This window comes from Trachinotus anak, unplaced genomic scaffold, assembly GCF_046630095.1.
Source record: "Trachinotus anak isolate AG129_WGS33_773 ecotype Australia unplaced genomic scaffold, CSIRO_AGI_Tana_v1 ptg000005l, whole genome shotgun sequence".
Taxonomy (NCBI): Eukaryota; Metazoa; Chordata; class Actinopteri; order Carangiformes; family Carangidae; genus Trachinotus; species Trachinotus anak.
The window spans coordinates 24,755,854-24,781,108 of record NW_027273856.1 but is presented as its reverse complement, the minus strand read 5'-3'; the positions used below and the strand labels follow the sequence as shown (position 1 = coordinate 24,781,108).

The 25,255-nt window shown below is 40.9% G+C and overlaps 4 protein-coding genes across 4 annotated transcripts; 2 read left to right on the top strand and 2 right to left on the bottom strand.

Moving 5' to 3' along the window:
* The first annotated feature begins 823 nt into the window (after positions 1-823).
* Positions 824-2,851, top strand: mixl1 (Mix paired-like homeobox). The gene is made up of 4 exons (XM_071479239.1): positions 824-1,041; positions 1,246-1,466; positions 1,680-1,806; positions 2,124-2,851. Exons 1-4 carry the CDS (start codon positions 945-947, stop codon positions 2,699-2,701), a joined length of 1,023 nt encoding a protein of 340 aa, XP_071335340.1. The 5' UTR covers positions 824-944; the 3' UTR covers positions 2,702-2,851.
* Positions 2,852-2,921: 70 nt separating this feature from the next.
* lin9 (lin-9 DREAM MuvB core complex component) lies at positions 2,922-12,372 on the bottom strand. The gene is made up of 15 exons (XM_071479236.1): positions 12,260-12,372; positions 10,929-10,961; positions 9,228-9,319; positions 8,262-8,375; positions 7,594-7,724; positions 7,065-7,190; positions 6,728-6,885; positions 6,315-6,448; positions 5,512-5,640; positions 5,109-5,210; positions 4,933-5,013; positions 4,708-4,833; positions 4,374-4,556; positions 4,083-4,180; positions 2,922-3,922 (listed from the first exon to the last, which is right to left on the bottom strand). Exons 1-15 carry the CDS (start codon positions 12,288-12,290, stop codon positions 3,817-3,819), a joined length of 1,644 nt encoding a protein of 547 aa, XP_071335337.1. The 5' UTR covers positions 12,291-12,372; the 3' UTR covers positions 2,922-3,816.
* Positions 12,373-13,073: 701 nt separating this feature from the next.
* On the bottom strand, positions 13,074-24,386 carry parp1 (poly (ADP-ribose) polymerase 1). Its single transcript, XM_071479235.1, has 23 exons — positions 24,160-24,386; positions 22,710-22,872; positions 21,940-22,055; positions 21,568-21,782; positions 19,528-19,618; positions 19,303-19,419; positions 18,899-19,075; positions 18,488-18,650; positions 18,036-18,176; positions 17,694-17,933; positions 17,516-17,581; positions 17,282-17,414; positions 16,890-17,085; positions 16,664-16,792; positions 16,147-16,230; positions 15,945-16,067; positions 15,694-15,822; positions 15,452-15,550; positions 15,197-15,349; positions 14,958-15,085; positions 14,774-14,835; positions 14,247-14,361; positions 13,074-13,890 (listed from the first exon to the last, which is right to left on the bottom strand). Exons 1-23 carry the CDS (start codon positions 24,280-24,282, stop codon positions 13,809-13,811), a joined length of 3,045 nt encoding a protein of 1,014 aa, XP_071335336.1. The 5' UTR covers positions 24,283-24,386; the 3' UTR covers positions 13,074-13,808.
* adorb1a (adenosine receptor B1a) lies at positions 20,218-21,553 on the top strand. Its single transcript, XM_071479238.1, has one exon. It carries the CDS (start codon positions 20,336-20,338, stop codon positions 21,455-21,457), a length of 1,122 nt encoding a protein of 373 aa, XP_071335339.1. The 5' UTR covers positions 20,218-20,335; the 3' UTR covers positions 21,458-21,553.
* Positions 24,387-25,255: the final 869 nt, after the last annotated feature.

The following is a 25,255-nucleotide window of genomic DNA, read 5'->3' as shown; positions in this document are numbered from 1 at the left end:
CATACAAGCTAATTCCCGCAAATCTAGTCCAAATGGACTAGTGGAAGCAAATTAGTCTGTCTGTGATGCTGTCTGACCTCTTGACTTGATCCCCCTCTGAACCAAATGAAGGTGATCCATTCAAAAACAAGTGACCACTCCAGAGTACTTTTGAACTGAGGTTTGTGTATTGAGATGAACTTTGTTGTCACTGACAGGGGGACAGGAAGCATCATGATGTTTATAAAACATAATGCATATTGTTTGACATCTAAGCCTAGAATTAAAAAAAAAAGGATTGAATATGACAGAATATGTCTGGTTGCAAAACCAGTCTATATTTCAGAATGTAATTTTATTTGAAAAACATTTTTTATTTAGTGTCTTCCTATTATGTTTCATTATGTACACATAAGCCTATATGTATAGAGCAGGAAAGTGGCCACATAGTGAGTAGCTCAGTGGAATGACTCCAGTTGTTGAAATAAATGGAAACATGATCACATCTTTCTCTGTTAACGCAAAACATACTGTATGCAGAAAACTTTATTCATTTCTCTTATCATCGAGCAACACACTGCAGCCAATGTGAGCCTCTAACCCGCTGAGGAAATGGCAGTTTCCGACTCTTCCACTTTGAAGGCTACAGGTCCATCATTGCTTCATCCATTCCAAAGCGGATAAATGTTTTCTCTGCCGATGTGTATTGAGCATGCAGATTCCATTAAAACCCCTTTCAAGAGACCTGCGGCCGCTCCACCGCCTCAGGTGTGACGCCTTCACACCTTCGCCGGGCTGCAGACGTCTGAAGTTACAGCGCGGCCGCTGCAGTGCCAGCCGGCGCTGATGGCTTGCCCATTCACACATCCAGGGAGCACCACCTTTGATCACAGGGGGATTTAACCACAGCCGCAGCGCACAGGTCTCAAACTCAGTCAGTCGCTGGAGATAAGACGTAGAAGATCATGTCTGCGGTTCATGGGAATATGCGCGTCGGGGACCTGAATCATTTCCAGATGTATCACGAAGGGCCTCTGCAGATGAGCAGCATGGTGAACGCAGGTAGGTGGCTGAAATTTTCATCGTCCTCACCTCCTGTGCAGAGTTTACAAGAATATAGCCGCCTTTGAGACGTAGAGCTTACAGAGAAAATCACAGAGCTGTTGCTGATTCTGTGCGTAATTCACGCACAAGTCCGGCACCGTTGCTCCTCGACTTCCTCTTACTTTAATAACTAAACAGATTGTATTTTTTTTTTCTTTTCAGATTATCCACCCTCTGACGTGACAAACTACTTCAGCTCTGCAAATTCTGTACCGAGGGCGGATAAATGCGTGGCCATACTGACCCACAGGAGGAAGAGGACCAACTTCACCCAGCAGCAAATCGAGGTGCTGGAGAAAGTTTACTCAGATACTAAATATCCTGACATCTACCTCCGAGAGAGACTGGAGGCTCTGACCGGGCTACCGGAGTCCAGAATTCAGGTAAAGCTCCATCCGTCCTCTTTTGATTGATTGATTGATTGATTGATTTTGCACTAGCAAATGAAGTTGAGGAATGAACACAGACCTAAAATGATTAGGAAAATTCTCGAGCTTACAGTTCCACATCTTATTAACATGAACCTGTAAAATGGGAGCATATGGGATCAACTGTCCTCATGTTTACGTTTTTTTTTTTTTTTTTTTAACCACCAGGTCTGGTTTCAGAACAGAAGGGCCAAGTCTCGTCGCCAAGTAGGCTCATCGGTGTCCATGAAGGCCGCCAATCCACCAGCAGCTGGGCCCTTCAGCCAACTGCAGAGCCGGATGGGCCCCGAGAAAGGTAATTATCAGTCATACTAAGACTATTATTTTGTCACACCTGCATCAAGTGCGTCTGTTCAGTTGTTCCCCCCCCCACAAGAAAAGAAAAATGTTTCTACTCCTCCCGTTTAAGTCATATAAGTTAATGTATATGGTATTTTGTCACTGAAATATCCTTAATATATTTTATATTCAATAAATTCACCTAAGTTTACATATTAAGTTGTTTGGAAAACTACTACATGGTCTCCAATGTGGGAAGTCAGAAAATATTATAGAGATTAATATTACTTACATTTCAGACCTGTTTCATTCTCTTTTTGCTTTGTCTTTCAGTTTATGACAACAGTCATAGTGCAGAGCCACACAGGATAGGAGGTTTTGGATTAGACGACAGTTTCAGACCTACAATGCACCAAAACACTGAGGACCCACACCGGACCAGTCTACCCACCAAACCCAGCAGCTATGAACACACAACTGTCTCCTGCATCTATGAGAAGGAGGGAACCAGAGTGAAGCCTGAGCAGATGCAGCGACATGAGCTGAGTGTTAACGTCCCATGCTGTAACGTCCATCTGTATCCCAAGGAGAACGAGCATCCCCCCAAGATCGAAGCCAACATTACAGGCAACCAGGGTTCAAAGGTTCTGGTGGAATATGATAATTTCCCACCCAACAAAACCATTGGACCAGAGATGAAAGTTGTGATCCCTCCTATCCCGACCCAGAATAACTTCACCAGGTCATCACCAAAGGATAATGGATGCCAAATCCAGTACCCACAAGTGAGGCCCACAGGAGACAGGTTCACTCACTTTTCCCCGATCCATGCCACTGAGGCACAGGACTTTACAGATTCAGACTCTGACTGGGAAAGTGAGGCTATGGCTGGCTTTGGTGGCTTTATGTGATCTATCCTAAGAGCTGATATAAAAAAAAAAAAAAAAACAAAAAAAAAAAACTACATGTTTCATAAGAGATGCTGTACAGTTGTTTGTTTGCATAAAAGAAAATTTTGTATTTATTGTAAAATAGTAATAAAACTGTTGAAATGTAAAAAAAACAACAACAAAAAAAACTATTGATTTGTTTCATTTGTTAATAAAGACTAAAAAGTAGAAAACCAAATACTGCTTTGCAATATTATGTTTAATATAAAAAGACGGAAACATTTATATACAATTGCCCTGAGGCACTCTCATATACAACTTTACAAAACTGAAAAAGGAGATTCTCTAGGAAAAAACAGTTGACTTGAATTTTCAGGGTTACATCAGTGATGCAGGCTTCGTGTGGGGGTTGCAGCAACAGCCATGCCAAATGTGGAAATGCAAAGATCTTAGGGAGTAAAAGGCATCAAAACCCCAGAGTTCTCCTTTATAAAAATACCAAAATCTCTTTTCAGTGCACACAAAATTACAAAAGTCATTTCTGAATACACAGCAGAAATGATGACGATAGTCCTAATAATCAGAGATATTGTACAATTATCTACAATAAACAATTTTATAAAACATTTCTTTAGCCTCCCCTGTGCTTACCATCAGTGGAGCAACAGAACACAACACTTACAGGGGGAAACTTTAGAGATAGCAAAATATTGTTTCATAACCATACACACCTACTCAAAAATAAATAAATATGGACTATAAAAACTCTAAAAATCAATGTTTGGCACAATGAACCAATAAATAACCATTGAAAATTTGGAGAAGTGGATTTGTGGCAATATAATAGTTAAAGACTCTTTCAGGTTTGTGTTCAATTGGGCGCACAAACATTTTTATACAATAAAATGGGTGGGTAAAATACTTCCCTTCAGCAGAAAGCATCAGGAGCCTGGGCAGAGTCGTTTCAATGGGACATCCAAATTCAGATTGTGTAGAGGTGGTCCACAACATCCACGCAGGCTTTTGTTCAGTCCATTGACAGTTCAGGTGAAAGCACCATCTCAAAAGACAGAATTAATGGACCACACATCTGTGTGTGTGCATGCACCTGTGTGTGGTGAGGACGATGCAGATCCTCAGACTGCATTGGTGTTGTTGGCAGCAAATGCATGCAGATTGCCCAGCTGACTAAGGCCACTCTGGATGTGTGCCACATGGATTTCGACATTATTCTGGAAGCAACTGGAAAGACAAAATAGACAATAATATTAGGGACTTACAAAGTACCAGAAAAAGAACAAAAATCAATTACTTAAGTATGCAATTTAGACAGATACAAAACTATGGACCAGTCCATTCATTAGGGTGTACAGCTGTGAAGAAATATTGTAATGTCATTTACCTGAGGTTGGAGGGATCAATCGATGCCTTAATATCATTAAGGGAGTCTGTTAGAGATTTGAACTCAAATGAATTCAGATCTCCTCCATCTGCCAGACACTGAAACAAGCCAAAAGAACAGATAAATAACGTGTATTCAAAGAGTCACTGTCTAATACAGAACATTCGTTGAATTTTTGATATGAGACTGCTCAAAATTGAATTAATCAACAAGATGTTTTCATCACAGAATTACACAAGGATAGACTTCAACTTCGCATGTTAAGCAGCATAGTGTTAATATATTCTCTACCTTGATCTGTAGGAGCAGAGCAGTGAGGCGGGAGATGAGGTGTGTGAGGCTGGGGTTTGTCACGCTCTGCTGTCCGTCCTTCACGGAGTTGCTCAGTTGCACCATCTGCTGGGCCTCTTCTTCACAACGCCGCCGCAGCTCTGTGGGATGGTCAGCTGGAACCATGCCTTGATCCGGAGCAAGCTGGACATTGTTGATTCACAATTTAAACAAGGCTATGTTAGTTATTTTTTTCAGATTGGTCAAGATTGAACAGGGCATGAAATATTCTTTCCTGTATTGAGCTTCAGGGGTGATAATTAGTGATGGGACTGAAGTGTATCTACTGACTTACCTCACAGCAAAACTGCTGAACTTCATGCAGCACCTTGTTGAGATCTTTATTGAGCTGCTCCAGCTCAAGCACTGTGGTAGCATATCGCTTCTGGAAGTCCAGGTCAATAGGCATCGAATATGACTTCTGAACATGAAAACACAAACATGGGTTACCTAAGCTTGAAGCATAAATATCAGAAACATTAACATATGTTTAAGAAAACAGAATAAATTATCACTGTACCAGTTTTTCTGCCTCTGTGTTCATTTCTTTCAAGTGCTTGATGTGCTCTTTCTTGATCATTAGAATTTTGGACAGCCTCGTCTAATCATGAAAAATAAGACAAGGAATTTGTTAGAACAAAGTGTTAAAAATGCTTTAGGATGTCACCTTTTAGTTTTCCATTTGGCAGTATTTACCACTTGGACCAGGAACTTGACAGGAAATCCTCCCAGAGTATCCCCCTCAGCACCGGGCAGTTTGTTCCTCCATGGTGACTGGTTGATAAGAGGGTCATTGTCCTGTTATAAAAAAAATTAGATAATCATTCATCTTGATAAGGAATCTAAGAAAGAGATTTGCCACTCTTTTCCACAGACCTCCTCTGTAGCAGTATGAAGCACACTTGTCCTATCATTTGATCAATTTATTTTAATTTATTCTTTCACAGAAATAAGACAAGAACAAGGTGTTTGTTAAAATTTTTGTAGAAACTTTTCAGTACTTCAATTAAATTTTTTGTGATGACTTTATTAAATATGACACTGCAAATGTGATGGGACAGCACATAGAAATCTGTCATTCCATGGAGGTTCATATTACCATAAGGACAGGAGTAGCAGCGGACGGGTAGGGCCCTCTAGGTGGAGTCATGAGGTTTTGCATGTAGCGTGTTGTCCGGTGCTTCTGGGCAAAGGCTGAAATAGGCATGGTCTCATTGGGTTCGTTGCTCTGGAAAATACAATTATCACGATCATAAGAATGTATTTTGAAACTCCTTTAGTACAGCTACTGTAAAACTTTTTGACAATTTCCTGTCTTAGATTTTTTATTACACTGCATTGTAGTAAAAATTCAGGTTGTTGCACGTATAACCTCAAACACTCAGGCTACGTCCACACTAATACCTTTTCATTTTAAAACATAAATGTTCCCTGTCCAGGCAAGCATCATATCAGAAATAATCTCTGGACATAACATGCCTAAAAACGTATATCACGTGACAATCATATACGCTAGGACTGCACTTGCTGGTTGTGCAACTTGTTATTTGTTATCCATGTTGAATTCACCACTGGAAGCTGAAGTTGATGCTGTTTGTTTTCTTCTGGAAAAGAGTCATGCGATAGGAACATGAGGAATCAGGGGAGGATATGTTGTGACTGATAAGACCCAATCAGGAAGTGAACAGGGGTATCTGCATCATTGTTTCCAAAAGCCTTTCTGCCAGTCCAGACTAAAACGCAACCCCAGAGTTTTGAATATAAAATGGGCCCAGCAGTGTTTCCACATGTCTCCAATTTTAGAGGTTCAAAAACTAAAGAACAGAAAGTCGCAAAACTGATGTGTTTTAAAATCAATGCTCAGAGGAGTACTTATCTTACGAGCCAACAGGCAGATCTTACCAGGACTTCATAGTCAGGCACAGTGTGTGTTCCCAGGCCAGTGCGGTCAAAGGTGACACGATAGGTAGCAGCGCTGGTGTCCACTGCATCAATCTGCCCTGTGAACAGCCCATCATGGACACCTCGGAGTCGAGCTGTTGGGGAAAAAAAAAAAAAAAAAACTGAATTGGTACTCGTAATATCATATCGATCAGAGAGGGACATCCTTAGTTGCACATCAGGTTTCAATTTCCATATCAGCCAATCTACACATAACACTTCAGTCACTGCACTTCAGTCACTTTATCTGTTTAACATGCCAAAATCAGACAAATACTTAAGATGAAAAGTGGATTGCTTTGCAGGTCATCTGACTGCAATGTCTGGCTGTTGTAACTGCTGAAGGTGATGCATCTACACTTCTGGCATCTTACCAGTGACTTTGGTTCCTATTATGAGAGGCAGGGGGATTTCATCAGGAAGGTCTTTGCAGTTCGACACATCAGACAGTTTTCTTTGCTGCAGCAGGCGCATCTTCTGCCTCTTCTGTCTCAGCGCTGTTCGCTCTTCAGCAAAAAATGCTGATGAACACCTGGACAAGACAGAAGAACACAGTGCTGTAACATTATTTCTCTTTACAGATTAAGTCTTTGAGGAAACTGTGTTATGGAAAATGCAATTTCTTATACTTAATATATCAGAGAAAAATGGGGGAAAAGCAATGACTGAAAATGGTGTGTAAAGGCATAAAGTGTAAAGATGGGGGCATACCGTCGAGGTTTTCCCATCAGTCTCCTGATTGTTCCCCACTCAACTCTTGTCAGCTTTCTTGTTTTCAGATTAGGGAAAGACTCCTTGAGACACAGGCAGAACTCATTGTCACCCTCAAAAAGAGGTCTGGAAGAAAAGATCAAAGTGAAAAATTATTTAGAGTGATATATTCACCAAACTTTTAGCTTTAAATTAGTCAGTTACAGCAAATAAAAAAGTTAGGCTTGTGGAAGTGTAGGCATGTTGTTATAACATGACAATATTAAAGTCAAAATAACTGAGTGACTTTAACAATATCAAAAATGTTAAAGTACATGTGACTAGGGGTTTCTTCACCATGAATTTAACACTTCCTTTAAACAGATAAGATAAATTGTATAATGTTAAGCAGTTGGCACTCACTGTGCACCTAACATAGGGAAAAGCAAAGCTCAGACCACTATTGTGTAGGGAGCTAATGTCCTCTATCTTGTATTTATGTGGAGCTGTTTAACATAACTATGTCCTGAAGATGAAAGTGAGACTTCACCTGTCAATATTGGAATAGAACCACTCGTAGATACACCATTTGTGGGCTTTGGGTAGCTTTAGGAGGTTTCTTAATCTCAGCCCAATTTTCTGGGATGCCTTTTTATCTGGTGTCACCACATTTGAAAACTTCTGTAAAGAAAAACATCAAAAACAACAGTCATTACATATACAGGTGCACATGCAACTTTCTACCAGCAAATCACTGGAAGATTTAAGGTAAAAACATAGAACACAGCATTTTAATGATGCTTTTGCATCCACCTAATTTTCAATGGCATGCAGTAAAATACCTTCTTTAACCTTAGGTAAAGGTAAGGTCTTTACCCTTATTGTAAAGCAGCAAAAGGAAATGCTGACAAAGGTTAAGGGTAGGCACTGACTGCCATCTCTATGTTAATAAACAAACTTGTCAATATCGTAATATAGCCAGCTTGTAATGTAAATGTAATGCTGCAGCACAGGTAGACTTAGTGGCCAGTTCACCTCCACTGTCGAATACCTTCTTGAAAAGCTAAACTCAAGCTCCATGATGCAATGTTACACTGTCTGCCAACCATTAGCTCTCCACATGTTCTACACCATCCTCAAAAGCAATGTGACAGTGGGAAAGTGGGAAATTATAACCTAGTTTTACAAAGAATAACTCTCATGGTGTATAGGCTTTACCTGTGGTGTGGTTGTGACCCTCTGGCTCCTCCGAGGGGATCTGGAGGGTAGACGCTGCTGTGGCTGTTCATCTTCCTCCCGAAACAAACGGCTCCTCTTTGAGCTCCGTGTGGGCTGGAAGAACAAATGTGAAGAGGAATTCACACACGCTGCAAGAATAAAATTCTTTTCATAGTGGGCACAAATATCTGTTTGCATTAATCTTGTGTAATTTTTAAGAAATAGATTTAATGAGCATTTGAAAAAAAAAAAAAAAAATCAATGAAGTATCCAGGTCAACCCTGACAATAACGATTAAGAATACTCAGTATGATTCAGTATATATACACAACGTTTTTAGTTTTATGGGTTTTTTTGATTTACCACTTCTGACACAAAGAATTTTCTGGTGAGGTGAAAACATCCACCAAAAGCATGCTAATACCTTTTGCTCTGGGTTGACTGGGTTGCACTTTTTACTACACTACCATTTACAGTCCTGCTTCCAATGCTTTGCCACTGACATTCAGAAATACTGTCTACTACTTCATTTCAGTGCAAATTGGCATACAAAAACACAAATTTGCACTAGACCAGATACAGACCAGGTGCATTTGAAATGCAAATCTGCATTTTGACATCACACTGATGTGAAAAGACTTAATGAAGCAATAAATTCAACTGTTCAGCTGAAAGACAATTGTAAAGAAAACACTTGCAGCTGATAAGCTCATCAATGGACAGTGAATCAACACCAGCAACAACACTTCCATGTCAAACAAAAACCTCTTAATTACTGAATACAGACAATGTCATTTAATTATTGTGAATCCGTTTTGTGGTTGTGTTGTGCTTTACTGCTTTATATTAACTAACTTATTAACTGTTTAATCTTAGAATTCATATTGTAACAGTATATAACAGAAGCTCCTCTATTGCTTCCTCTTCACAAGTTTAAATCTGACAAACAAACACTGTGTCGCTTACCGTGTCCATTGTGAGGGAGGAATGTCGTCCCCTGGTGTTGTGAGCTCTTGGAAAGCTGTTCTTTTCATTCAGAGTGTTGGACAGACTACCCTCTGTATGAAAAACCAATGCATTTATTCAAAAATTCTCAAATCACAGAAAATGAAAAATAATTTTCCCTTTACAAATGAAATTAGAATAGACCATTTTCTCACAAGTCTCACAAACATTTATCTTTGCAGAGATATGGAAAAATTGCAATGATAAAAATTATAGTACAATTACAGACAGGTGACAAATTAAAGAAACCTGAACTAATGAGTGGAGAAACATACCAAATGCAAATGCTTCCACACTGGTGGCCTGCATGGTACAATTAAGCAATTAACATTCAGTCATGCTCTGTGACATGAATAAAAATGCTCAGCAGGCCAACTTGATTCTGATTTTGTATCAAAATTAAGAAGAGAAAAAGATCTAAGTGACTTTAAGAAAAATTGAAGTCAAAAACACACATTTGATATCCATGACTTTTGTGCATGAGTGCGATTTGTAAGGAAAAACAGAAGAGCAGCTCTTCCTCAGATGACTGAGAATGTCAATGGAGGATGTGATCAGACTGCGTCAGCAAGAACAGCCCACAGGCATTTACATACAGAGAGATATTAAAGTAGGGTTGCAGTGGATAAACCCCTCATTACAAGGATTAATGCACTTTTGAGAGATCAGTTGTGCAAAAACCATAGGCACTGATCAATGGAGATGTGGAAAAAAAGTGATATGGTCAGATGAGTCATCCTTCACCACATTCTTCACAAGTGGGTGAGTGTATGTGAGGCATACACCAAGATAATGGTACAGGTCTGCATGCTTGATCCCTATAGTGAGGAGATCTGGTGACTCTGTTATGCTGTGGGGGGCATTTTGTTGGTATGGTTACCCCTTAGAGGGAAGGGACACTGCAATCAATACAAAGGTGTTCAATCACCTTTATCCTATGATGAAACTTTTCTATCCTGATGGGAGGGGGTCTCTTCAGGGATGACAACGTCCCCATCCATGGAGAATGGGGGACCACTGAATGGTTTGATGAGTATGAAAATTATGTGAATCAGCGGTCACCAGATTTCATCCCAACTCAACATCTATGGGAGATTTTGGAGCGACGTGTTAGACAGTGCTCTCCACCTCCATCATCAAAACACCAAATGATGGAATATCTTTTGGAAGAATGGCATTCCATCCCTCCAGGAGATTTCCAGAAACAAGTGGCTAACTGGGGGCTTACTGGGGATCCTTTGCTACATTGGTTTGTGTATGTCTGCAGACTGATTAATCACAACTCAACTATTTATTGCGCGGTAGTATGTCTCTAATTTGTTTTTTCCTTTAATTTGTCACACATCTGTATTTCCACTGTATCCAGGACTGCATAATGTCCAGGTGGTGTGGGTCGTCACTGTAAGCTTTTAGTTATGGCGAGTGATACAGAAGTCTAATCCAGTAAAGAATTTAAGCTTCCTAAAAATATTTAAACAATAAACCTATAGAATATGTCAGCTAACACACATACAGACAAGATCAAATCAGAATCCTCTTCACTGAAAAAGGAGTGTTTTGACATAGAGAGAATTACACTGCAGTTTCCAGTAGCTTCCAATGTACTTACACAGTGCCAAGAACAAATGTAGAGAAGGATTGATACAGAAACTGCCTACATACCTTTTAGACTGACAAGTGCCTCTGCTGAAGAGCCTGAGGAAGAGGACAAATTGAGCTTCATCAATCTAAAGTCTTGCACTAACAGCATTAGAAAACACATACACTCAGTTGTCAGTTTATAAGGAACAAATAGCTAAAACTACTGCCTGTGTGAAGGCTATAATGTTCATATTTTCCACACTGTTAAAGAGGTGCTGATTCAACTTTATGATTATTTTGGAGGACGGTAGTGCTTTTAAACTGTACGACATTACAGAAAGAAGTATATCTGTTGTTTAGCCTAACCTAATTGATTTGAATGGCGTGGACAAAATACTAGGGACACCTGTCAAAACAATTATATGTATTAGACTGCATTCGTTTTAACTAGGTGTTCCCAATAAACTGACAAATGGAGCTTATTACCCTAACTCTAAAATGCTGAAAATATTTTGCTAAAGATAATTAGGATGTGTTCTCTAGTTCAAAGTTAATAATATTAATAATTTGTTTTGAAGTTAAAACGATTATGTGCTACGTTTACTTTATCAAAGAAAACGTCTGTAAATTACTGACGTCTACGAGGCTGTCCTTTAAACATTGACAGCAGTCAGCTGGGTTAAACTGAAGTTAGATATAGTGAATGCTAGCGCAGTCAGTTAGGCCTTTACCCCCAAATTCACCTGTCAAGCACGGGTTTAACACCAGCTGACCAGATCATATCAAAGAAATGAGCTGAACAAGCTAACGTTACACCAGGTTAAAATCCAGAGAGGATATTCAGTTACATTAATTACGTTCACATAACTAACACGACTATTTCAGGTGTTGACTAGCCAAATAACTTGGCTAGTTTTGCTTCACCAGCTTGTCAAAATGAAACACAACGCGTTACAATGCAACTTTAACCAGCGCTAACTACCGTTAAATATAGGGAAGGTGTCACAGAGGACTAAAAATCTACACCCAGAAAAACAGGTAGCTAGTAGCTAGCGTTCATTATTTGCCAATAGTGACGCTCTAGCAGTCCTTTTGTTATTGCTGCGTATGATGTAGGGTTAGCAGACGTTAGCTCGTAGCTAAGCTAACGTTATTTGTTTACCCAGTTGGGCTAAAGTAACTTGCTCAACTCCTACATTAGCTATGGTTAGCCTCCTGCTAACAAGCGTTAGCTGACCTGGACAGACCGGTATGTCTTTGCGTCTAAAAATGACCTTACGAAGTCTGCCCAAAACTTACGATATTCTTTAAGTGGATAACGATAGCAGCTTATGACCAAATATGTATTTTATCACCACGGGACCGTTGTGTGTTTACACTGCAAAACTCCTTAAATTTGTGTTGTTACTCACTCTCGTCTAACAGCTGGTCCATCTCCGCCATCTTGAATTAGCCGCGCCGCTTTTTCAAAGACCTTGTCAAAATGCATTCTGGGTCGGGACGCAGTCTGGAGGGCGATTTGAGAAATAAAAATACAATAATTTATCAAACCCATGGTTGGACATTTAGTTTGTATTGTATATTCAACTCATACGCACATTCACTTACATACAAATTCAACTTCTCGTACAAAGTGTTTCAGGAAATGCTTAGAAAACCGTTTCATATCAAAAACTGGCCTGAATGGGCACACAGCAACAGCCCTCCATTGTTTCATACAACACTGAAGTTACTGTCACGTACTTTATTTTTCTTCTTTATCGGGAAGGCGGTGTCAATGTTTTATTAAAGTTTAAATATATCGCATCCAAATGCAAGTTGTTTCTTTGACGTTATATATAGCACCAGAAAATAAGACTAAAAATGACTTGCATGAAAAACACCAGCCTCTTTCAAATGGGAAATTATATTAGTAAATACTATTTCTGTGTATTCAGACAGGAGGGTATCCAGTGGTTGAAAATCCAACTAGAAGGTCTAACTTAAAGTCCAAGTGAACATCCTCAGCAATCCTAGTTTATAGAGTATGTATTTGTTGACCCTGACCTTTGACCTGCCTAAGGTAGACAGAGGAAAAGAAAACCCCCTAAAGGAAATAAATCAAGTATCCCATTAGTTTGAAAATCTTACAGATTTACATTCATTTCTCCACTGAAATCAAATCCAAAATTGAAATAGAATCTAACGTGCAGTACAAGAAAATAAAACGATTTGCAATCACAGACATGAAATTTTCTCTTATTTTATTTGAGGTAAGCAAGGAAAACACTAAGAAAAAGTGTACCACATACCATGGCAGTTGTTTCTTTCACAGAATATTCTGCATGAACTACATTGTTTATTTTTTTCAAATTTCTGCAAGGAAGACAGTTCAAGAGACAAACAACAAAACACATCGAAACATATATACAGGTCAAACCTTGTACAGTATATTTGAGCCCAACAGTCTACAAAATGTTCATCTTAGTGGCTATTTTACTGGGGATCCTTTGCAAAATATAAACATTGGTTTGTGTATGCTTGCATACTGGTTGTTCACCACTCAACTACCTATTTTGCAGTACTATGTCTTATTAACTACAGATTTATTAAAAGAAATGAAATTCTTCTCAAATTCAAGATTACCACGTGAGACAGAAAATGTACATTTCTGATGCTCATGTCTAAACCAAAACCTTTCGTTGTAGTATGCACTGTACTTCAACTACTGTATTGAGCTATGATCTGCAGTTTTGAGTCAAAAGTAGGTATTTAGGTACCTAATGCAAGAGTAAGGAAGCCTGCCAGCTAGTAAACCTGATGAAAAAGCAATAAAGTGACTGGAGATTTTCAATGACCACTGTAAAGCGTGGTATGGCATCGCTCCTTTGCCAAACATCTTCTGTTGCAGAGAATGAAGCCCAGGCGTTTGGAGGCAAGAGTGGTCTTTGTTTTCACTGAAGGAGGTGGGGACACAGCCCCTCACCACAGGGAATTCTGGTAGTTAAACTTGATCTTCAGGAGATACTTCATGTTTATCTGTGCTACATCATACACGATGTACCTGGAAGAGTAGCGGTTAAGGAAAATAGAAACTATACAGCTAATATGACCAAAAACAGTGGGGGGAAAAAAAGGGTATTTAACAAATTAAAGACATGAGAGATGAACATAAATAGATGTTTTAGGGTTAGAGATCATTCATTTGATAACTCTAATAGTCCTACAGTGGTGGCTACATCATGATCAGGGGGTCAGAGAAGAACCACAGCAATACACAGCAATGAAGGCTGAACTTTTACAACAGTTACAAATTCAGCTTGAGTCAGTTTATTCATGTACATGTACTGGGTAAATGCAGGGCCATTTGGCAAAATCATTATCAAAATCACAAACCAGGAGATAAATATTAAAGGATACTCGTTGTACAGTAGACTTGTGTCGTCAATGTTAGTGTTGATTCCTTTTCCCAGAGGCACTTGCACCCCATCTAAGGTGGCAGAAGCACCTGGATCAGGAGCAGTTCTACCCAAACCTGGAACGAAAAGAAATGTTAGAGGGAAGGTCTGAAGAAGAACACAAACCAAACTTCAACGCCCACAGTAGTACAACATTACATTATACACACATTATTACTAGCAGCTAGTCAGCCAAACAACACTTTAATAAACAAATATTACACTGTAAAATTCTTATCATAGCTTATGTGTGTATTTTATCTGAATGTGATATCTTTATAGCATTCTGCAGTTACATTACTTTCCAAAGTGTAAATTTTTTTCATTATTAACATAGCAAAGTTCTATCATTACAGTGATGTGCTGTTTATATAATGTGACATATAGATACATTTGCCTTCATTGTTCTTGAATTATTAAACAATAATCCACAATTAACTAATTGCATTTACAGCAATGTGCCTTCACACACTGCTACCAGTTTCTCACCTTTAACACTGTGTTTGCCCTTTGGTAATTTTGTTATGTGGGAGGCCTTCTTCAGTTCATGCCTGTAGAGAAAATAGGCAAGACACATTAATTTACATCCAAATAACAGACACATTTGATAAGACACACAGGACTGAAAGACATATGTATATATGTATTTTGAAGAACTAGAACTGTCACTCACATGTTGCCAAGGGCAACCTCAGCCAGCAGTATGAGGCCTACAGGATCTGACTGCGAGGTGTGACAGTAGTTTGCACTCTTGGACACCATGTCGGCAAAGTACACACCTTTGCCGAACATGTAACCAGTCTAGAGAAAATGAAGCATAACAGCAGTGTCATACATGAGCAAGCACAGAAATTTATGAATGGGGAGGTATTGACGGTGCCATTCGTTCATCTAAATACAAACACGACGCACCACTGGGGCCTCTGGAGGGGCAATACGAAGACCCTGAGACAAGATACCAGCGTAGTTGGTGGTGCGAGAACCGTGCCACAGTAGCTGGCGATTGTGTAGCTCCTCAAACGGACGGTACCGCTGGTGCTCTCCCTCACGAACAATTTTGAAGATCTGAAAGACGATTTTTTAAAAAGTTGATAATTTATGATTTACAGACACTTACAGCATGTTATTCATGCCTTGTTTAAACAGTTTTTGCCAATAAAGACTTACTTCTTGCACTTCCAGTGTGTAGGTGTTGTGTGTGGCAGCGTGGGTGTTCTTAACATATTGCATAATGATCTCAGCCTCACTCGTGGTCTTGTCAACAACCTGTGAAATGAACATATCACATACTTTAGTCCTTTAATTCATAATCTCTTTCTAGAGTGACCAAGCTGAATGTTATTTGCAGGAGAGAAAATGGGAAAAAAAATGCATGATGTTGAGTAAAACAGGGGAGTTACATTACTCACCTCAATCTTGGTTTTGAGTTTCTCATAGTTGATGTCGATGGGATCATTCTCATTATCCTGGGCCCCTCCTCTTAGCAGACTGTATGCTACCTCAATATCCAACAGGTTGTCCAACATCTGAACTTTAGCCTAGACAGAGATTTATGGAGATGTTTTCATCCATTCACATTTCTTAATCTGTATTGGACCTATCAGTGAAATGATAGAACAAGAGAAAAATGTACAGTTTGATAAAGTATGTGTGCCCTCACTTGAATGTAGTCCAGGTTGTTGAGCAGCGGAGGTTTCTTCATGCCAAAATCGTGAGGTATCAGGGTGTAGAAGCGATTGGAGAGATCCAGTATCTGCGCCTCTGGCACACAGTCTGACACAGCCTGGGAGGAAAAAGGAAAAATAATATACTTAATGTAATTATTAAAAGATTGAGTCCAGGAGGAGCTGTTGGTTACTGACCTGCTGTACTTCAGTGAGAAGAGCGTAGGCACTCTGGATCTGCCTCTTACTCAGCTTTCCAAGGGGCATCTTCTGGAGGTCAATCTGAAAACAGGAAGGGAGATATAAAGCTGTACATATGTGCAACACATAAAGGAAAAATAATATTCTTAATGTGCTGCTGATACAAAAAAGTTGAATGCACAAAAAAAAACAAAACAAAAAAAAAACATGTGGCACCTTCTTATGTTTACTGTTTACTGTCAGTTAAGTGTCGACACAACAAGGCAAGACCGATGATGGTGGTTTTGGTAATAGAAACATAACAGTGCAAAATCACATATACCATTATATTTTAGACAATGGTATAACTCAAACTTCTCAACAAATGCTTCCCACATTGCCAGAAGATGTGATGTGATGAAGGCTGTAATTTTATTTGCTCCCCTGAAATAAAACATTTACAACAAAATAAAACAGCTGGACCCATCTAATGTTTTTTCTCTCTCATTTTTGTACTTTTGTACTTAAGTCTTACCTCAAACTCCACCATGGCCTTCTTCATGCTCTCCACATCAAAGATCATCTTGATCAGCCCCTGGACAGGTTTGGCCAGCTTGGATTTGGTGCCAGCACTTGCTGTCAGCTTTTTCACTGCCTCCTCATCCTGCCCATTACATGTCAAAATAAAAGCCAGTAAGGTAGAGTAATAAATACACTGTGGGATATCTGCTTCCTTGTTTTGTGTGTGTGTTTGTGCGTACCTGTCCATAATCAATCTCCAGCGGGTAGAACTTATTGGGATATTTGGTGAAGTTGGAGGTGCCCCAGTCATTGCCTGTCTTCTCCTTGTACACACCCAGGAAGTTGTCCAGGGCAGAGTTCTTATCATGAAACTTGTCCAGCTTATTGCCTCCAATGGTGGTTCCCACTCTACCCCATGACCTGAACACCCAGTACCTGCACACAGATGTCAGAGAGGCACGTTCAATTAGTCTTTGAATAGAGTTGATGCAGGATAATGAAAGGTAACGCAGTACTACTGCATTGCACTAACATGTTAAGATACCACATGCTTTGTTTCTGTTGCCTCTCTTTCTGACCTGACTGTTCCTTTTAACAGCCTCTGTGCTATGACCAAAAGAAGTAAAATCACCTTTTCTGTACATCATCCTCCAGCAGCTGCAGTTTATAGTAGGAGTTAGTTCCTCTGACAATGTCCACAAGACCCAGCGTGGCACTGTACATCTTCCCATTCTGCTCCAGGACATGGGCGCTGTTCTCCAGACCTGCCAAAAAAAAAAAAAAAAAAAATCAAATTCACCAATGAAATCCAGAAGATAAAAAAGGGACAGAGATAATTTCTTAAATACAAGGAACTCATGAGTGCCTGAATCAGGATCCACTGCAGCTCCTCCTTTGACCGTGAGTTTCATCTTCTTGGATTTGCTACCACCTGCAAGAGTGTACATGCAATTATTTAGAAATATACACAAAGAGCACAACAGTCCTCCCCTATAACACAAGTCTAAATGAGGCAATTAACTACACCAACAAATGACCTTTACCTTCCTCCTCCTTCACTCTCCCTGTGCTCTTGGTAGCCAGCGCTCCAGACTTGGAGGCAACAGACGGAGCCTGAGCCTCGACTTTGACCTCTGCACCCCAAGGTGAGATGGCGTGCAAGGAGACCAGTTCCTGCAGAGCTTTACCCGATGACTTGATGTCTGTGAGGAAATCCTCGGAGACCACACGCACGCCGGCGTCCCGCACTTCCTCCATTTTCTTACTCATCTTCTCCACTTCCTCTGTGAAAAGATGAGGACAAAGATGCTTCAGAAGTTGAAAATATTACATGATAAACTTATTGTCCCATATATCAAGTGTCCGTTTATTGAATCGTTACTCACTCTTGCTGCTGAGGCAGAGAGAGGCCTTACTGGCTGTGCCGGTGATCTTTCCACCCAACTCCTCTACAGCAGCCTTCAAATCGTCCTTGTTCTTGGACAGCTTACCCACAGCCAACAGTTTCATACCCGTCAAAGGTTTGTCTACAGGACCAAAAATTATATTAGCTTTTTTTGACATAACATTATATTGATGTATTTAAATTATTTAAACCTTTGCAGTTTTGATTTGTTTTCATTTCAAATTATTATTAATTTCAGAGATATAGTTAAGTAAAATTTGACAAAATCTTATATTTGAATAATTTTTTAACTTGATTATATAATGGTTAAGAGCATATTCGGTGCCTCACCTGAATCAAAGCCCAAGCCCAGCTTACAGAGAATATAAAAATCTACATTTAAATATTTTCAGGATATAAACATACTGCTTCAAGTTTCCTCAAGTCTCTCACCTGAAGGTGCTCCCTCTGGCAGTCGCTCAGTCGGGGCACTGGATGCACTTGCCAGGGGTTTGGCTTTGGCTTCTGTCACTGCTTTGCTGGGAGCTTCCTTGGGGTAAGACCTGTCCTGCCGTTTGAACTTGAATTTTTTCAGGAAAGGAACCTCATTGAATTCCTGAAATGACAAACCAGGAGAGTCGATTAGAAGTTGTTAAATCTAATTGGAATACCGAGTTTTTTCTTAGTTTTGGTACAGATATCCTCCTTCTATCTGCTGCCCTACACAGAGCACACTGTCAGCTACAGCACCCACTGGAAGGATACTCCCTTTCCCGACTGCTGCTCACGGGCTGAGACTAGCGATTTAAGCAGGTAAAGGGGTCTCGAAAAAGAACAAGAGAGTCCTGAAATGAGGTGACCTACCTTGGGGATGACCCAGTCTTTGCGTGCGGGTGTTGCCGTTTTGAACACACACTTTGTCCAAGCTGAAATGTCCCCTGTACAGTAATAAGCATCACCCTTGAACACCAGCTGGCCCTTGCACTCCTTACAGGCCTCAAGTGCACCAAAGGCCATACCGTCAGCCAGGCTGTCGACCACCTGTTGATTACACAACATTTGTCATAAAACACAATAACTATAACTGTATGTGGCATAACAAGGACTCTGGTCATAATGTGTACAGTATGTACAACAAATAAAGGGATTGAATAAGGGGAGTCATCTTTCTACTAAATTCATGAGTAATAACACAAAAATATCTTGGACATCTGGATCTTTAATATTCAGAATACAGTGAGTGTATATCCATAGATAACATCTCTTACATTGGACTCTCCAGAGGGAACCTCCTGGCCGTTTGCAATCAGCAGCTCCTTCATGTCATTGATTGAACAAAATTTCCTCAGCTTGTCCTTGATTCCCCAAATCAGCTGGCTCTGGTTCTGTGGATGCATGAAAACGTCAGAAACAAAAACAGAGCAACATATTATGAACATTATGGTCCCCAAACATACTGTGATGTTTAATTCAAGGACACATATCAAAAGTACCTTCAACTGCTCTTCCAGCTTCTTCTTCTCATCGTCTTCCTCCTTCTTCTGCTTCTTTGATACTCCGTCCACTTCATCAGCTTTACGCTTTCTGCAAGAGCAAACACAAGGTCAAAATAGTTTTCTTCCAAACTTTTGTTGTTTTGTTTTGTTTTTTTTTAATTATTTAACATGGACAAAAAAAGAAGGTGGGAAAAAAACATCCAAACTAACTTCCTAAATGAGGTCAAAAAGGGACGAAGGACGACCAAGATGTGGAACAAACAAGGCTGAATCTGACACCTCTACTCATTAAGCAAATTCATCAGGGCCCCATAAGTTAATGGACACACAAACACAAGCTGGAACATGTCTCCACAATCCCAGGTGTCAATGCTGCTATCTGCCCTGACAAGACAAATTTATTAGCTCCCCGTGAGACCAGTCGCACACCAGCATTTGAGTTAATGACCAGCAAATGGCAGTCAGTCAATGACTGATCCTTTGGAGTGCAAAAAACACGACAAACATCCCTTATCTGACAACAAGTGACATCATGAGGGAGGAAGGGATTTCTATAAAATAGTGTCTTGCTCAAACAGAAGTGTTCGTATGATCTTTAATGTGAGGCCAGGTGTGTGAAATCGGTTTCCCTGCTGTCAGAAGAGCAACGACTTCTTAGTTTCTTGAGCAACAACATTTTTTCTCAAACAGGACCATATCACTGTATATTGGTGAGTAATTTTCCTGCTTTCATGCTTCTCATCACCTTTCTGAGCAGTTAAGCTCGACTTCTAACTTGAATCTCATTTCTCTCTTTAGGACAACTATGGAAAACACGAGCGCACTGTTGATCCTCCACACCTTTCAGCAAACTAGAAACTCGTCCCACCTCCTTTCCCCTCTCTTACAACCTTTCCAGAGCTCTTCAAATGCTTCTACCTCCTCCTCACCATCTCCGTCACCTCCGCCTGCTGACTTGGTGATTTCCCCTAATGTAGCGTACATGGTGGCTGAGCTCGTCATCGCCTTTCTCTCCACAGTCGGCAATTTACTGGTCTGTGTCGCCGTGGGCATCAACCGCAGGCTTCGCTCCGTCACCAACTACTTCTTGGTGTCGCTTGCAGTCGCTGACATCTGTGTGGGCGCCATTGCCATTCCCTGCGCCATCCTGACTGACATCGGTTTACCACGTCACAGCCTCTACCTGTGTCTTCTCATGCTGAGTGTTTTGATCATGTTCACCCAGAGCTCCATCTTCAGCCTGCTGGCAGTGGCTGTGGATCGCTACGTGGCCATCTTCATGCCCTTCCGCTACCAGGTCCTGATGACGTCTCGCAACGCCGTGCTGGTCATCCTCGCCACATGGCTGCTGGCCTTTCTCATCGGGCTTGTGCCTCTCATGGGCTGGCACAAGACTCCACCTGATTCAGGCTACTGTTTCTTTGTCTTGGTGGTGGACATGACCTACATGGTCTATTTCAACTTCTTTGCTTGTGTGTTGACACCCCTAGTGATCATGTTTCTCATCTACGCACAAATCTTTGCCATGGTCAAGCGGCAGGCGAGACGCATCGCAGCAGAGCAAAGCGGCAGAGGGGAGGGGCAAGCAAGGGCTGCGGCAAGAATGCGCCGCGAGATGAAGACGGCTACTTCGCTCTTTCTGGTTCTGTTCCTCTTCACAATCTGCTGGATCCCGCTCCACATAATCAACTGCTTCCTGCTGCTCTGCCCACACTGCCCTGTGCCGCTGGAGCTGCTGCTCACTGCCATCATCCTGTCACATGCAAACTCTGCTGTCAACCCTTTCCTGTATGCGTACACAATGACGGCTTTCAGGGACACATTCAAAGCCATCTTCTTGTGCTGCAGAACAGTGGGAGACAGAGAGGCTTCGAATAGGGCGGGTGATGACGATAGAGAGGGTGCTGCTGTCCAAAACCAGACCTGACCGGGCTTGTGATCCCAAACTCTGAACACTGAATCTCAAACTACAAAACAAAAATCCTAAAAAGTACCCAGGCTGCACAAAAGCATATGATCCCGTATTTTTTGTCTCACCCTTCAGATTTGACAGCAGGAAGCCTCTTCTTGAGCTGTTCCTTGTCTTCAGCTCGTAGCGCGTTGAAACCCTTCAGCTGGGCCGCACTGTATTCAGGTTTGAAGGCCAGCTCCTCCCTGCGGCTCACGAAACACGCCGTGTGGTACCAGCGGTCGATCAGACCCAGCTGGGGCTTCTCTGGGTCCACAGTTTTCTTGGACACACGAATCTGATCCTGAAGGAGAGGCCACAGGATCAGAGGCTTTGGCAAAGCATTTCCCAAAGGATTCAACTTGTAAGGCACAACATCTAATATTTACAAAGTGAAAGTAGTTATATTAGTTATTGTTATATTCAAACCATTATCGGAATAGACAGAAATGGCTGCTAACCTTTTCTATTTTCTGCTCACAGCCTTTGCATGTGCTGCGATTCGACTTGGCGTATTCCACCGCGAAGTCATTCAGTGTCTTCTCCCCTTTAGCTCCACTCTTCTGGTCTCCTTTTCCTACGAGAAGAAAGTTATGCAATTTTCACTTTCAAGTCATCCCGTGCAATAAAGACATGGAAAACTATATATGTGGAAAAAAAAAAATCTGTGGATGAATAACATTCACTTAGACTACAGAAGTCAACAAAATGTTGACTTCAAAATGTGACCTGCTGTACAGTACATGCATAAATATCTCAGAAACATGGCATAAACTGTGGTAACCAGGAAGCGAATTCATTTCAAACCTCTGAGAGATATTCATTCTGAGAAGTTGAAAGTTTTGTACTGATAAAAGTAAATAAATAGATGCTATGAATGTTCACAGCTGAGCAGACCTCATTTTTTCTTCTCATACCTCAGTGATTTCTACAGTGATATGGGAGAATTTATTGCGCCGCAGTGATGCAGGATGATGTCCATCTCTACACCCGTTTACTCTGTAATTCAATAAGAGTGCATAGTGCCTCTATATTAGCATGTAAAATGTTGTAATCCATGTTTGCTACGCAGGGAGACTATAAAAAGATAAAGTCAGCTGCTCAACTGGGAAGCCGGAGGCCTGAGGTGATGTTGAGTTAATTAATCTGCTCGACCATCTCCATGTAGGAGAGGAGTCTGTGTACATCGCTGGGTGTGATGTTATGCCATTTTGCCAATACTTTTACTGACCTCCTGCAGCTCCACCACTTTCAATGGCCTTTTTGACCTTCTCCTGGTCTTCCCAGCGGAGGTCTGAGTACCCAGCAATGTCAGCAGTGGACTGAGCTGCTGCTCGCTGCCAGAAGCAAGAGAAGTGGTGCCAGTGGGGGACCTTCCCGTCAAACATGGGGGACTGGAAGACAAAGAGCAAACAGGAAAGGTTTACTTTATACACTGTGTTAACAGTAAACCAGAGGTGATATGAGATGGAAAACGCCTGCCGCGGAACATGTCTTAAAGGCGGTTCACTAGGAAAGATCTTCCTGGACTTGTGCAGTAAAATCTTTTATTTTGCATGTTTTATTTACATCTCATTTTATAAAACGGATAACGGTGTAATATTTGTGATGCTCAGAGCAAATTGTTCTTTATGTATAAGGAAAGACGTAAGTCCTAAATTATGACCATATTGTCTCTGTAGTGTAGAACCTTATGAGAGAGAGGATTTACCAAAAGTGCAATATCTAGACAGACAGTAGAAACTAGTGGATTCATGATGTTGCTGAGGAAAGGCTTCGTTTTGTTATGTGACTTAAGTGAGACTTATGGCTTCATCCATTCTAAAGTTTTTGTTCAATAAACGATGTCATCATGCCCTTCTTCTCTAATAACTTTCTCTGTTAAGATAATTATAAAAAAACACTAAGGTGAGTTTTAGGAAGGGAGCCATTTTGTGAGATTGAGAGTTGACTGGGTGGGCACAGGTTTCAGATGTGAGACTCATGTCATTTGATTCTTATTTATCTAGAGCACAAAAAAAAATTCACTAGAAACTGATCAAAAATGGATTGTGCATTAAAATATGTCCGTTCATTAAAATGTAATAAATACTAAAGTGAAGACTGTGTCCTGTGCCAGTGCTGACCTCAGTTAAACAGACTGATTCAGTCTAGTGAGTGAAAATCTGGAGCTGCTCCACAGGCCATGAATAAGGAGAGTGACTCTGAAGGTTTCTTCGCATTAGCTTCTTGGTGAATTGATTCCCTGTAGGGGAGCAGCAGTTTTGCAGACTGGTATTGTTGCTGCTGTGGATTTATCTCCCCGAGGTGTGCGCAGATATTCGCAACAGCCCCAATAACTTCATTATAACCTCGAGATGCGTCGAGCATGTGCGAGTTGACCCGACTTTTCTGAACAGCAGGTTGCACCACTGCGACAATCCGACATTAAGAAAGGCTCAGTGGCTCTTTGTGAACAAAATTCAATAGACAATGTCAGCCATTTAAATGCTAACCAGGGCCTAGGCTGCTGAAGCGAAACCTCTCTGTAAGCTGCACATTCTCACTCTCCGGGTGGCGGACTAATGCTCACTGCAACCAGTGAAACAGATGACAGAAATTCATCAGCAGAGCAGTAGAAGAGAGACAGCTAACGGGGCAGCTTTCTTCAGATAAAGTGTCTCCATGCGTCGCGACGTTACCTGCACCATGATGGCCATCCTCAGCGAGTCTTTCGCTATGTTTTCTTTGCATTTCTTGCACGATGCGCGGCCGCTTTTGGCATATTCCGCCCTGTACAGCTTGTCCTCCTGGGAATCTGCCATGGTTCTTTACCGTGATAGCAGAAATTCAACGAGTCGACTGTGAGGCGAACTTTCTTCGGATGACAACAGCCACAACAATCAACGCACGGTCTCGGAGGCGAGGCGAAGCCCGCGTACTTGCACGGAGAGGGTGCCACAGGAGAAGAGGTCTCACTCTGCCGATGTTTCCTGACACCAACACGTCACCGCAAGGCTCCTGCAGTTCGTTTCAGCATCGTGCACAAACCGCCGGGCTACGTGAACAACTTTGTGTTTTTCAGTAAGCTGTTTTTGTAAACTTTTGATAGCCGTCTTGACGACTGATTCTGATATTGCAAAGACTACAGACTGAAAAATCTGTAATGCTGACTTCATCTCCATCCCAGTCCTGGAGAGGGGAAAAAAAATTCAGCGTCTATCTGCCTGTCAAAATCTTTAAAGCTGGGTTCATGCACACAAAGTATTAGACACCAGGCAAGTTGATTGGTGCGGTCTTTATGTTTGTGTCCCCCCCCCCAAAAAAAAATAATAAATGAAAGAACGCAGAACCCAGACAGACCAATTTTTAAAATATCGAGTGAGACTTCCTAAATTATAGACGATCAGTGTTCCGGCCGTGGAACACCCGCGCTACTCGCAGGCAAAACTAATCGAGTTAAGAAAACTCGTCTAAAAAAGGAAAGAAAATCAGTTTATGGTTAAAAAAAAAAAAACAACAACCCAAAAACGTATCTTCCCTCATAATCAGTTTAGTCTGCTAAAGCTGTGTCCATCAAAGAAAAAAAAATCCTTCCACTCTTCCTTTCAATTTTTTAAAAATCTGTATATTTCTAGTATATACTGTATATACATGTGTGTGTTTGTGTGTGTGTGTGTGTGTGTGCAGCAGAAAAGTTTGTTTACATGACTCCTCTTTTAGTACAGACACTAACAAAACACTTAAGCCCTTACATTACAACAGATACGCCAAAGAGACTGAGGACTTGCCCTAGAA

What these genes read in the sequence shown, in the direction of transcription:
- mixl1 (XM_071479239.1), top strand. Translation starts at nt 945, where the DNA reads ATGTCTGCGGTTCATGGGAATATGCGCGTCGGGGACCTGAATCATTTC. An exon ending in GAGCAGCATGGTGAACGCAG is followed by an intron (nt 1,042 to 1,245) that starts GTAGGTGGCTGA and finishes TTTTCTTTTCAG; the next exon opens with ATTATCCACCCTCTGACGTG. An exon ending in CCGGATGGGCCCCGAGAAAG is followed by an intron (nt 1,807 to 2,123) that starts GTAATTATCAGT and finishes TTTGTCTTTCAG; the next exon opens with TTTATGACAACAGTCATAGT.
- lin9 (XM_071479236.1), bottom strand. Translation starts at nt 12,290, where the DNA reads ATGGCGGAGATGGACCAGCTGTTAGACGAGA. An exon ending in TTCTATTCCAATATTGACAG is followed by an intron (nt 7,191 to 7,593) that starts GTGAAGTCTCAC and finishes CTTTTCTTCCAG; the next exon opens with ACCTCTTTTTGAGGGTGACA. An exon ending in TCAAGTTCCTGGTCCAAGTG is followed by an intron (nt 5,014 to 5,108) that starts GTAAATACTGCC and finishes TTTCATGATTAG; the next exon opens with ACGAGGCTGTCCAAAATTCT.
- adorb1a (XM_071479238.1), top strand. Translation starts at nt 20,336, where the DNA reads ATGGAAAACACGAGCGCACTGTTGATCCTCCACACCTTTCAGCAAACT.
- parp1 (XM_071479235.1), bottom strand. Translation starts at nt 24,282, where the DNA reads ATGGCAGATTCCCAGGAGGACAAGCTGTACAGGGCGGAATATGCCAAA. An exon ending in TTCTCACTGAAGTACAGCAG is followed by an intron (nt 16,068 to 16,146) that starts GTCAGTAACCAA and finishes TTTTCCTCCCAG; the next exon opens with GCTGTGTCAGACTGTGTGCC. An exon ending in GGGCAAACACAGTGTTAAAG is followed by an intron (nt 14,362 to 14,773) that starts GTGAGAAACTGG and finishes TTTTCGTTCCAG; the next exon opens with GTTTGGGTAGAACTGCTCCT.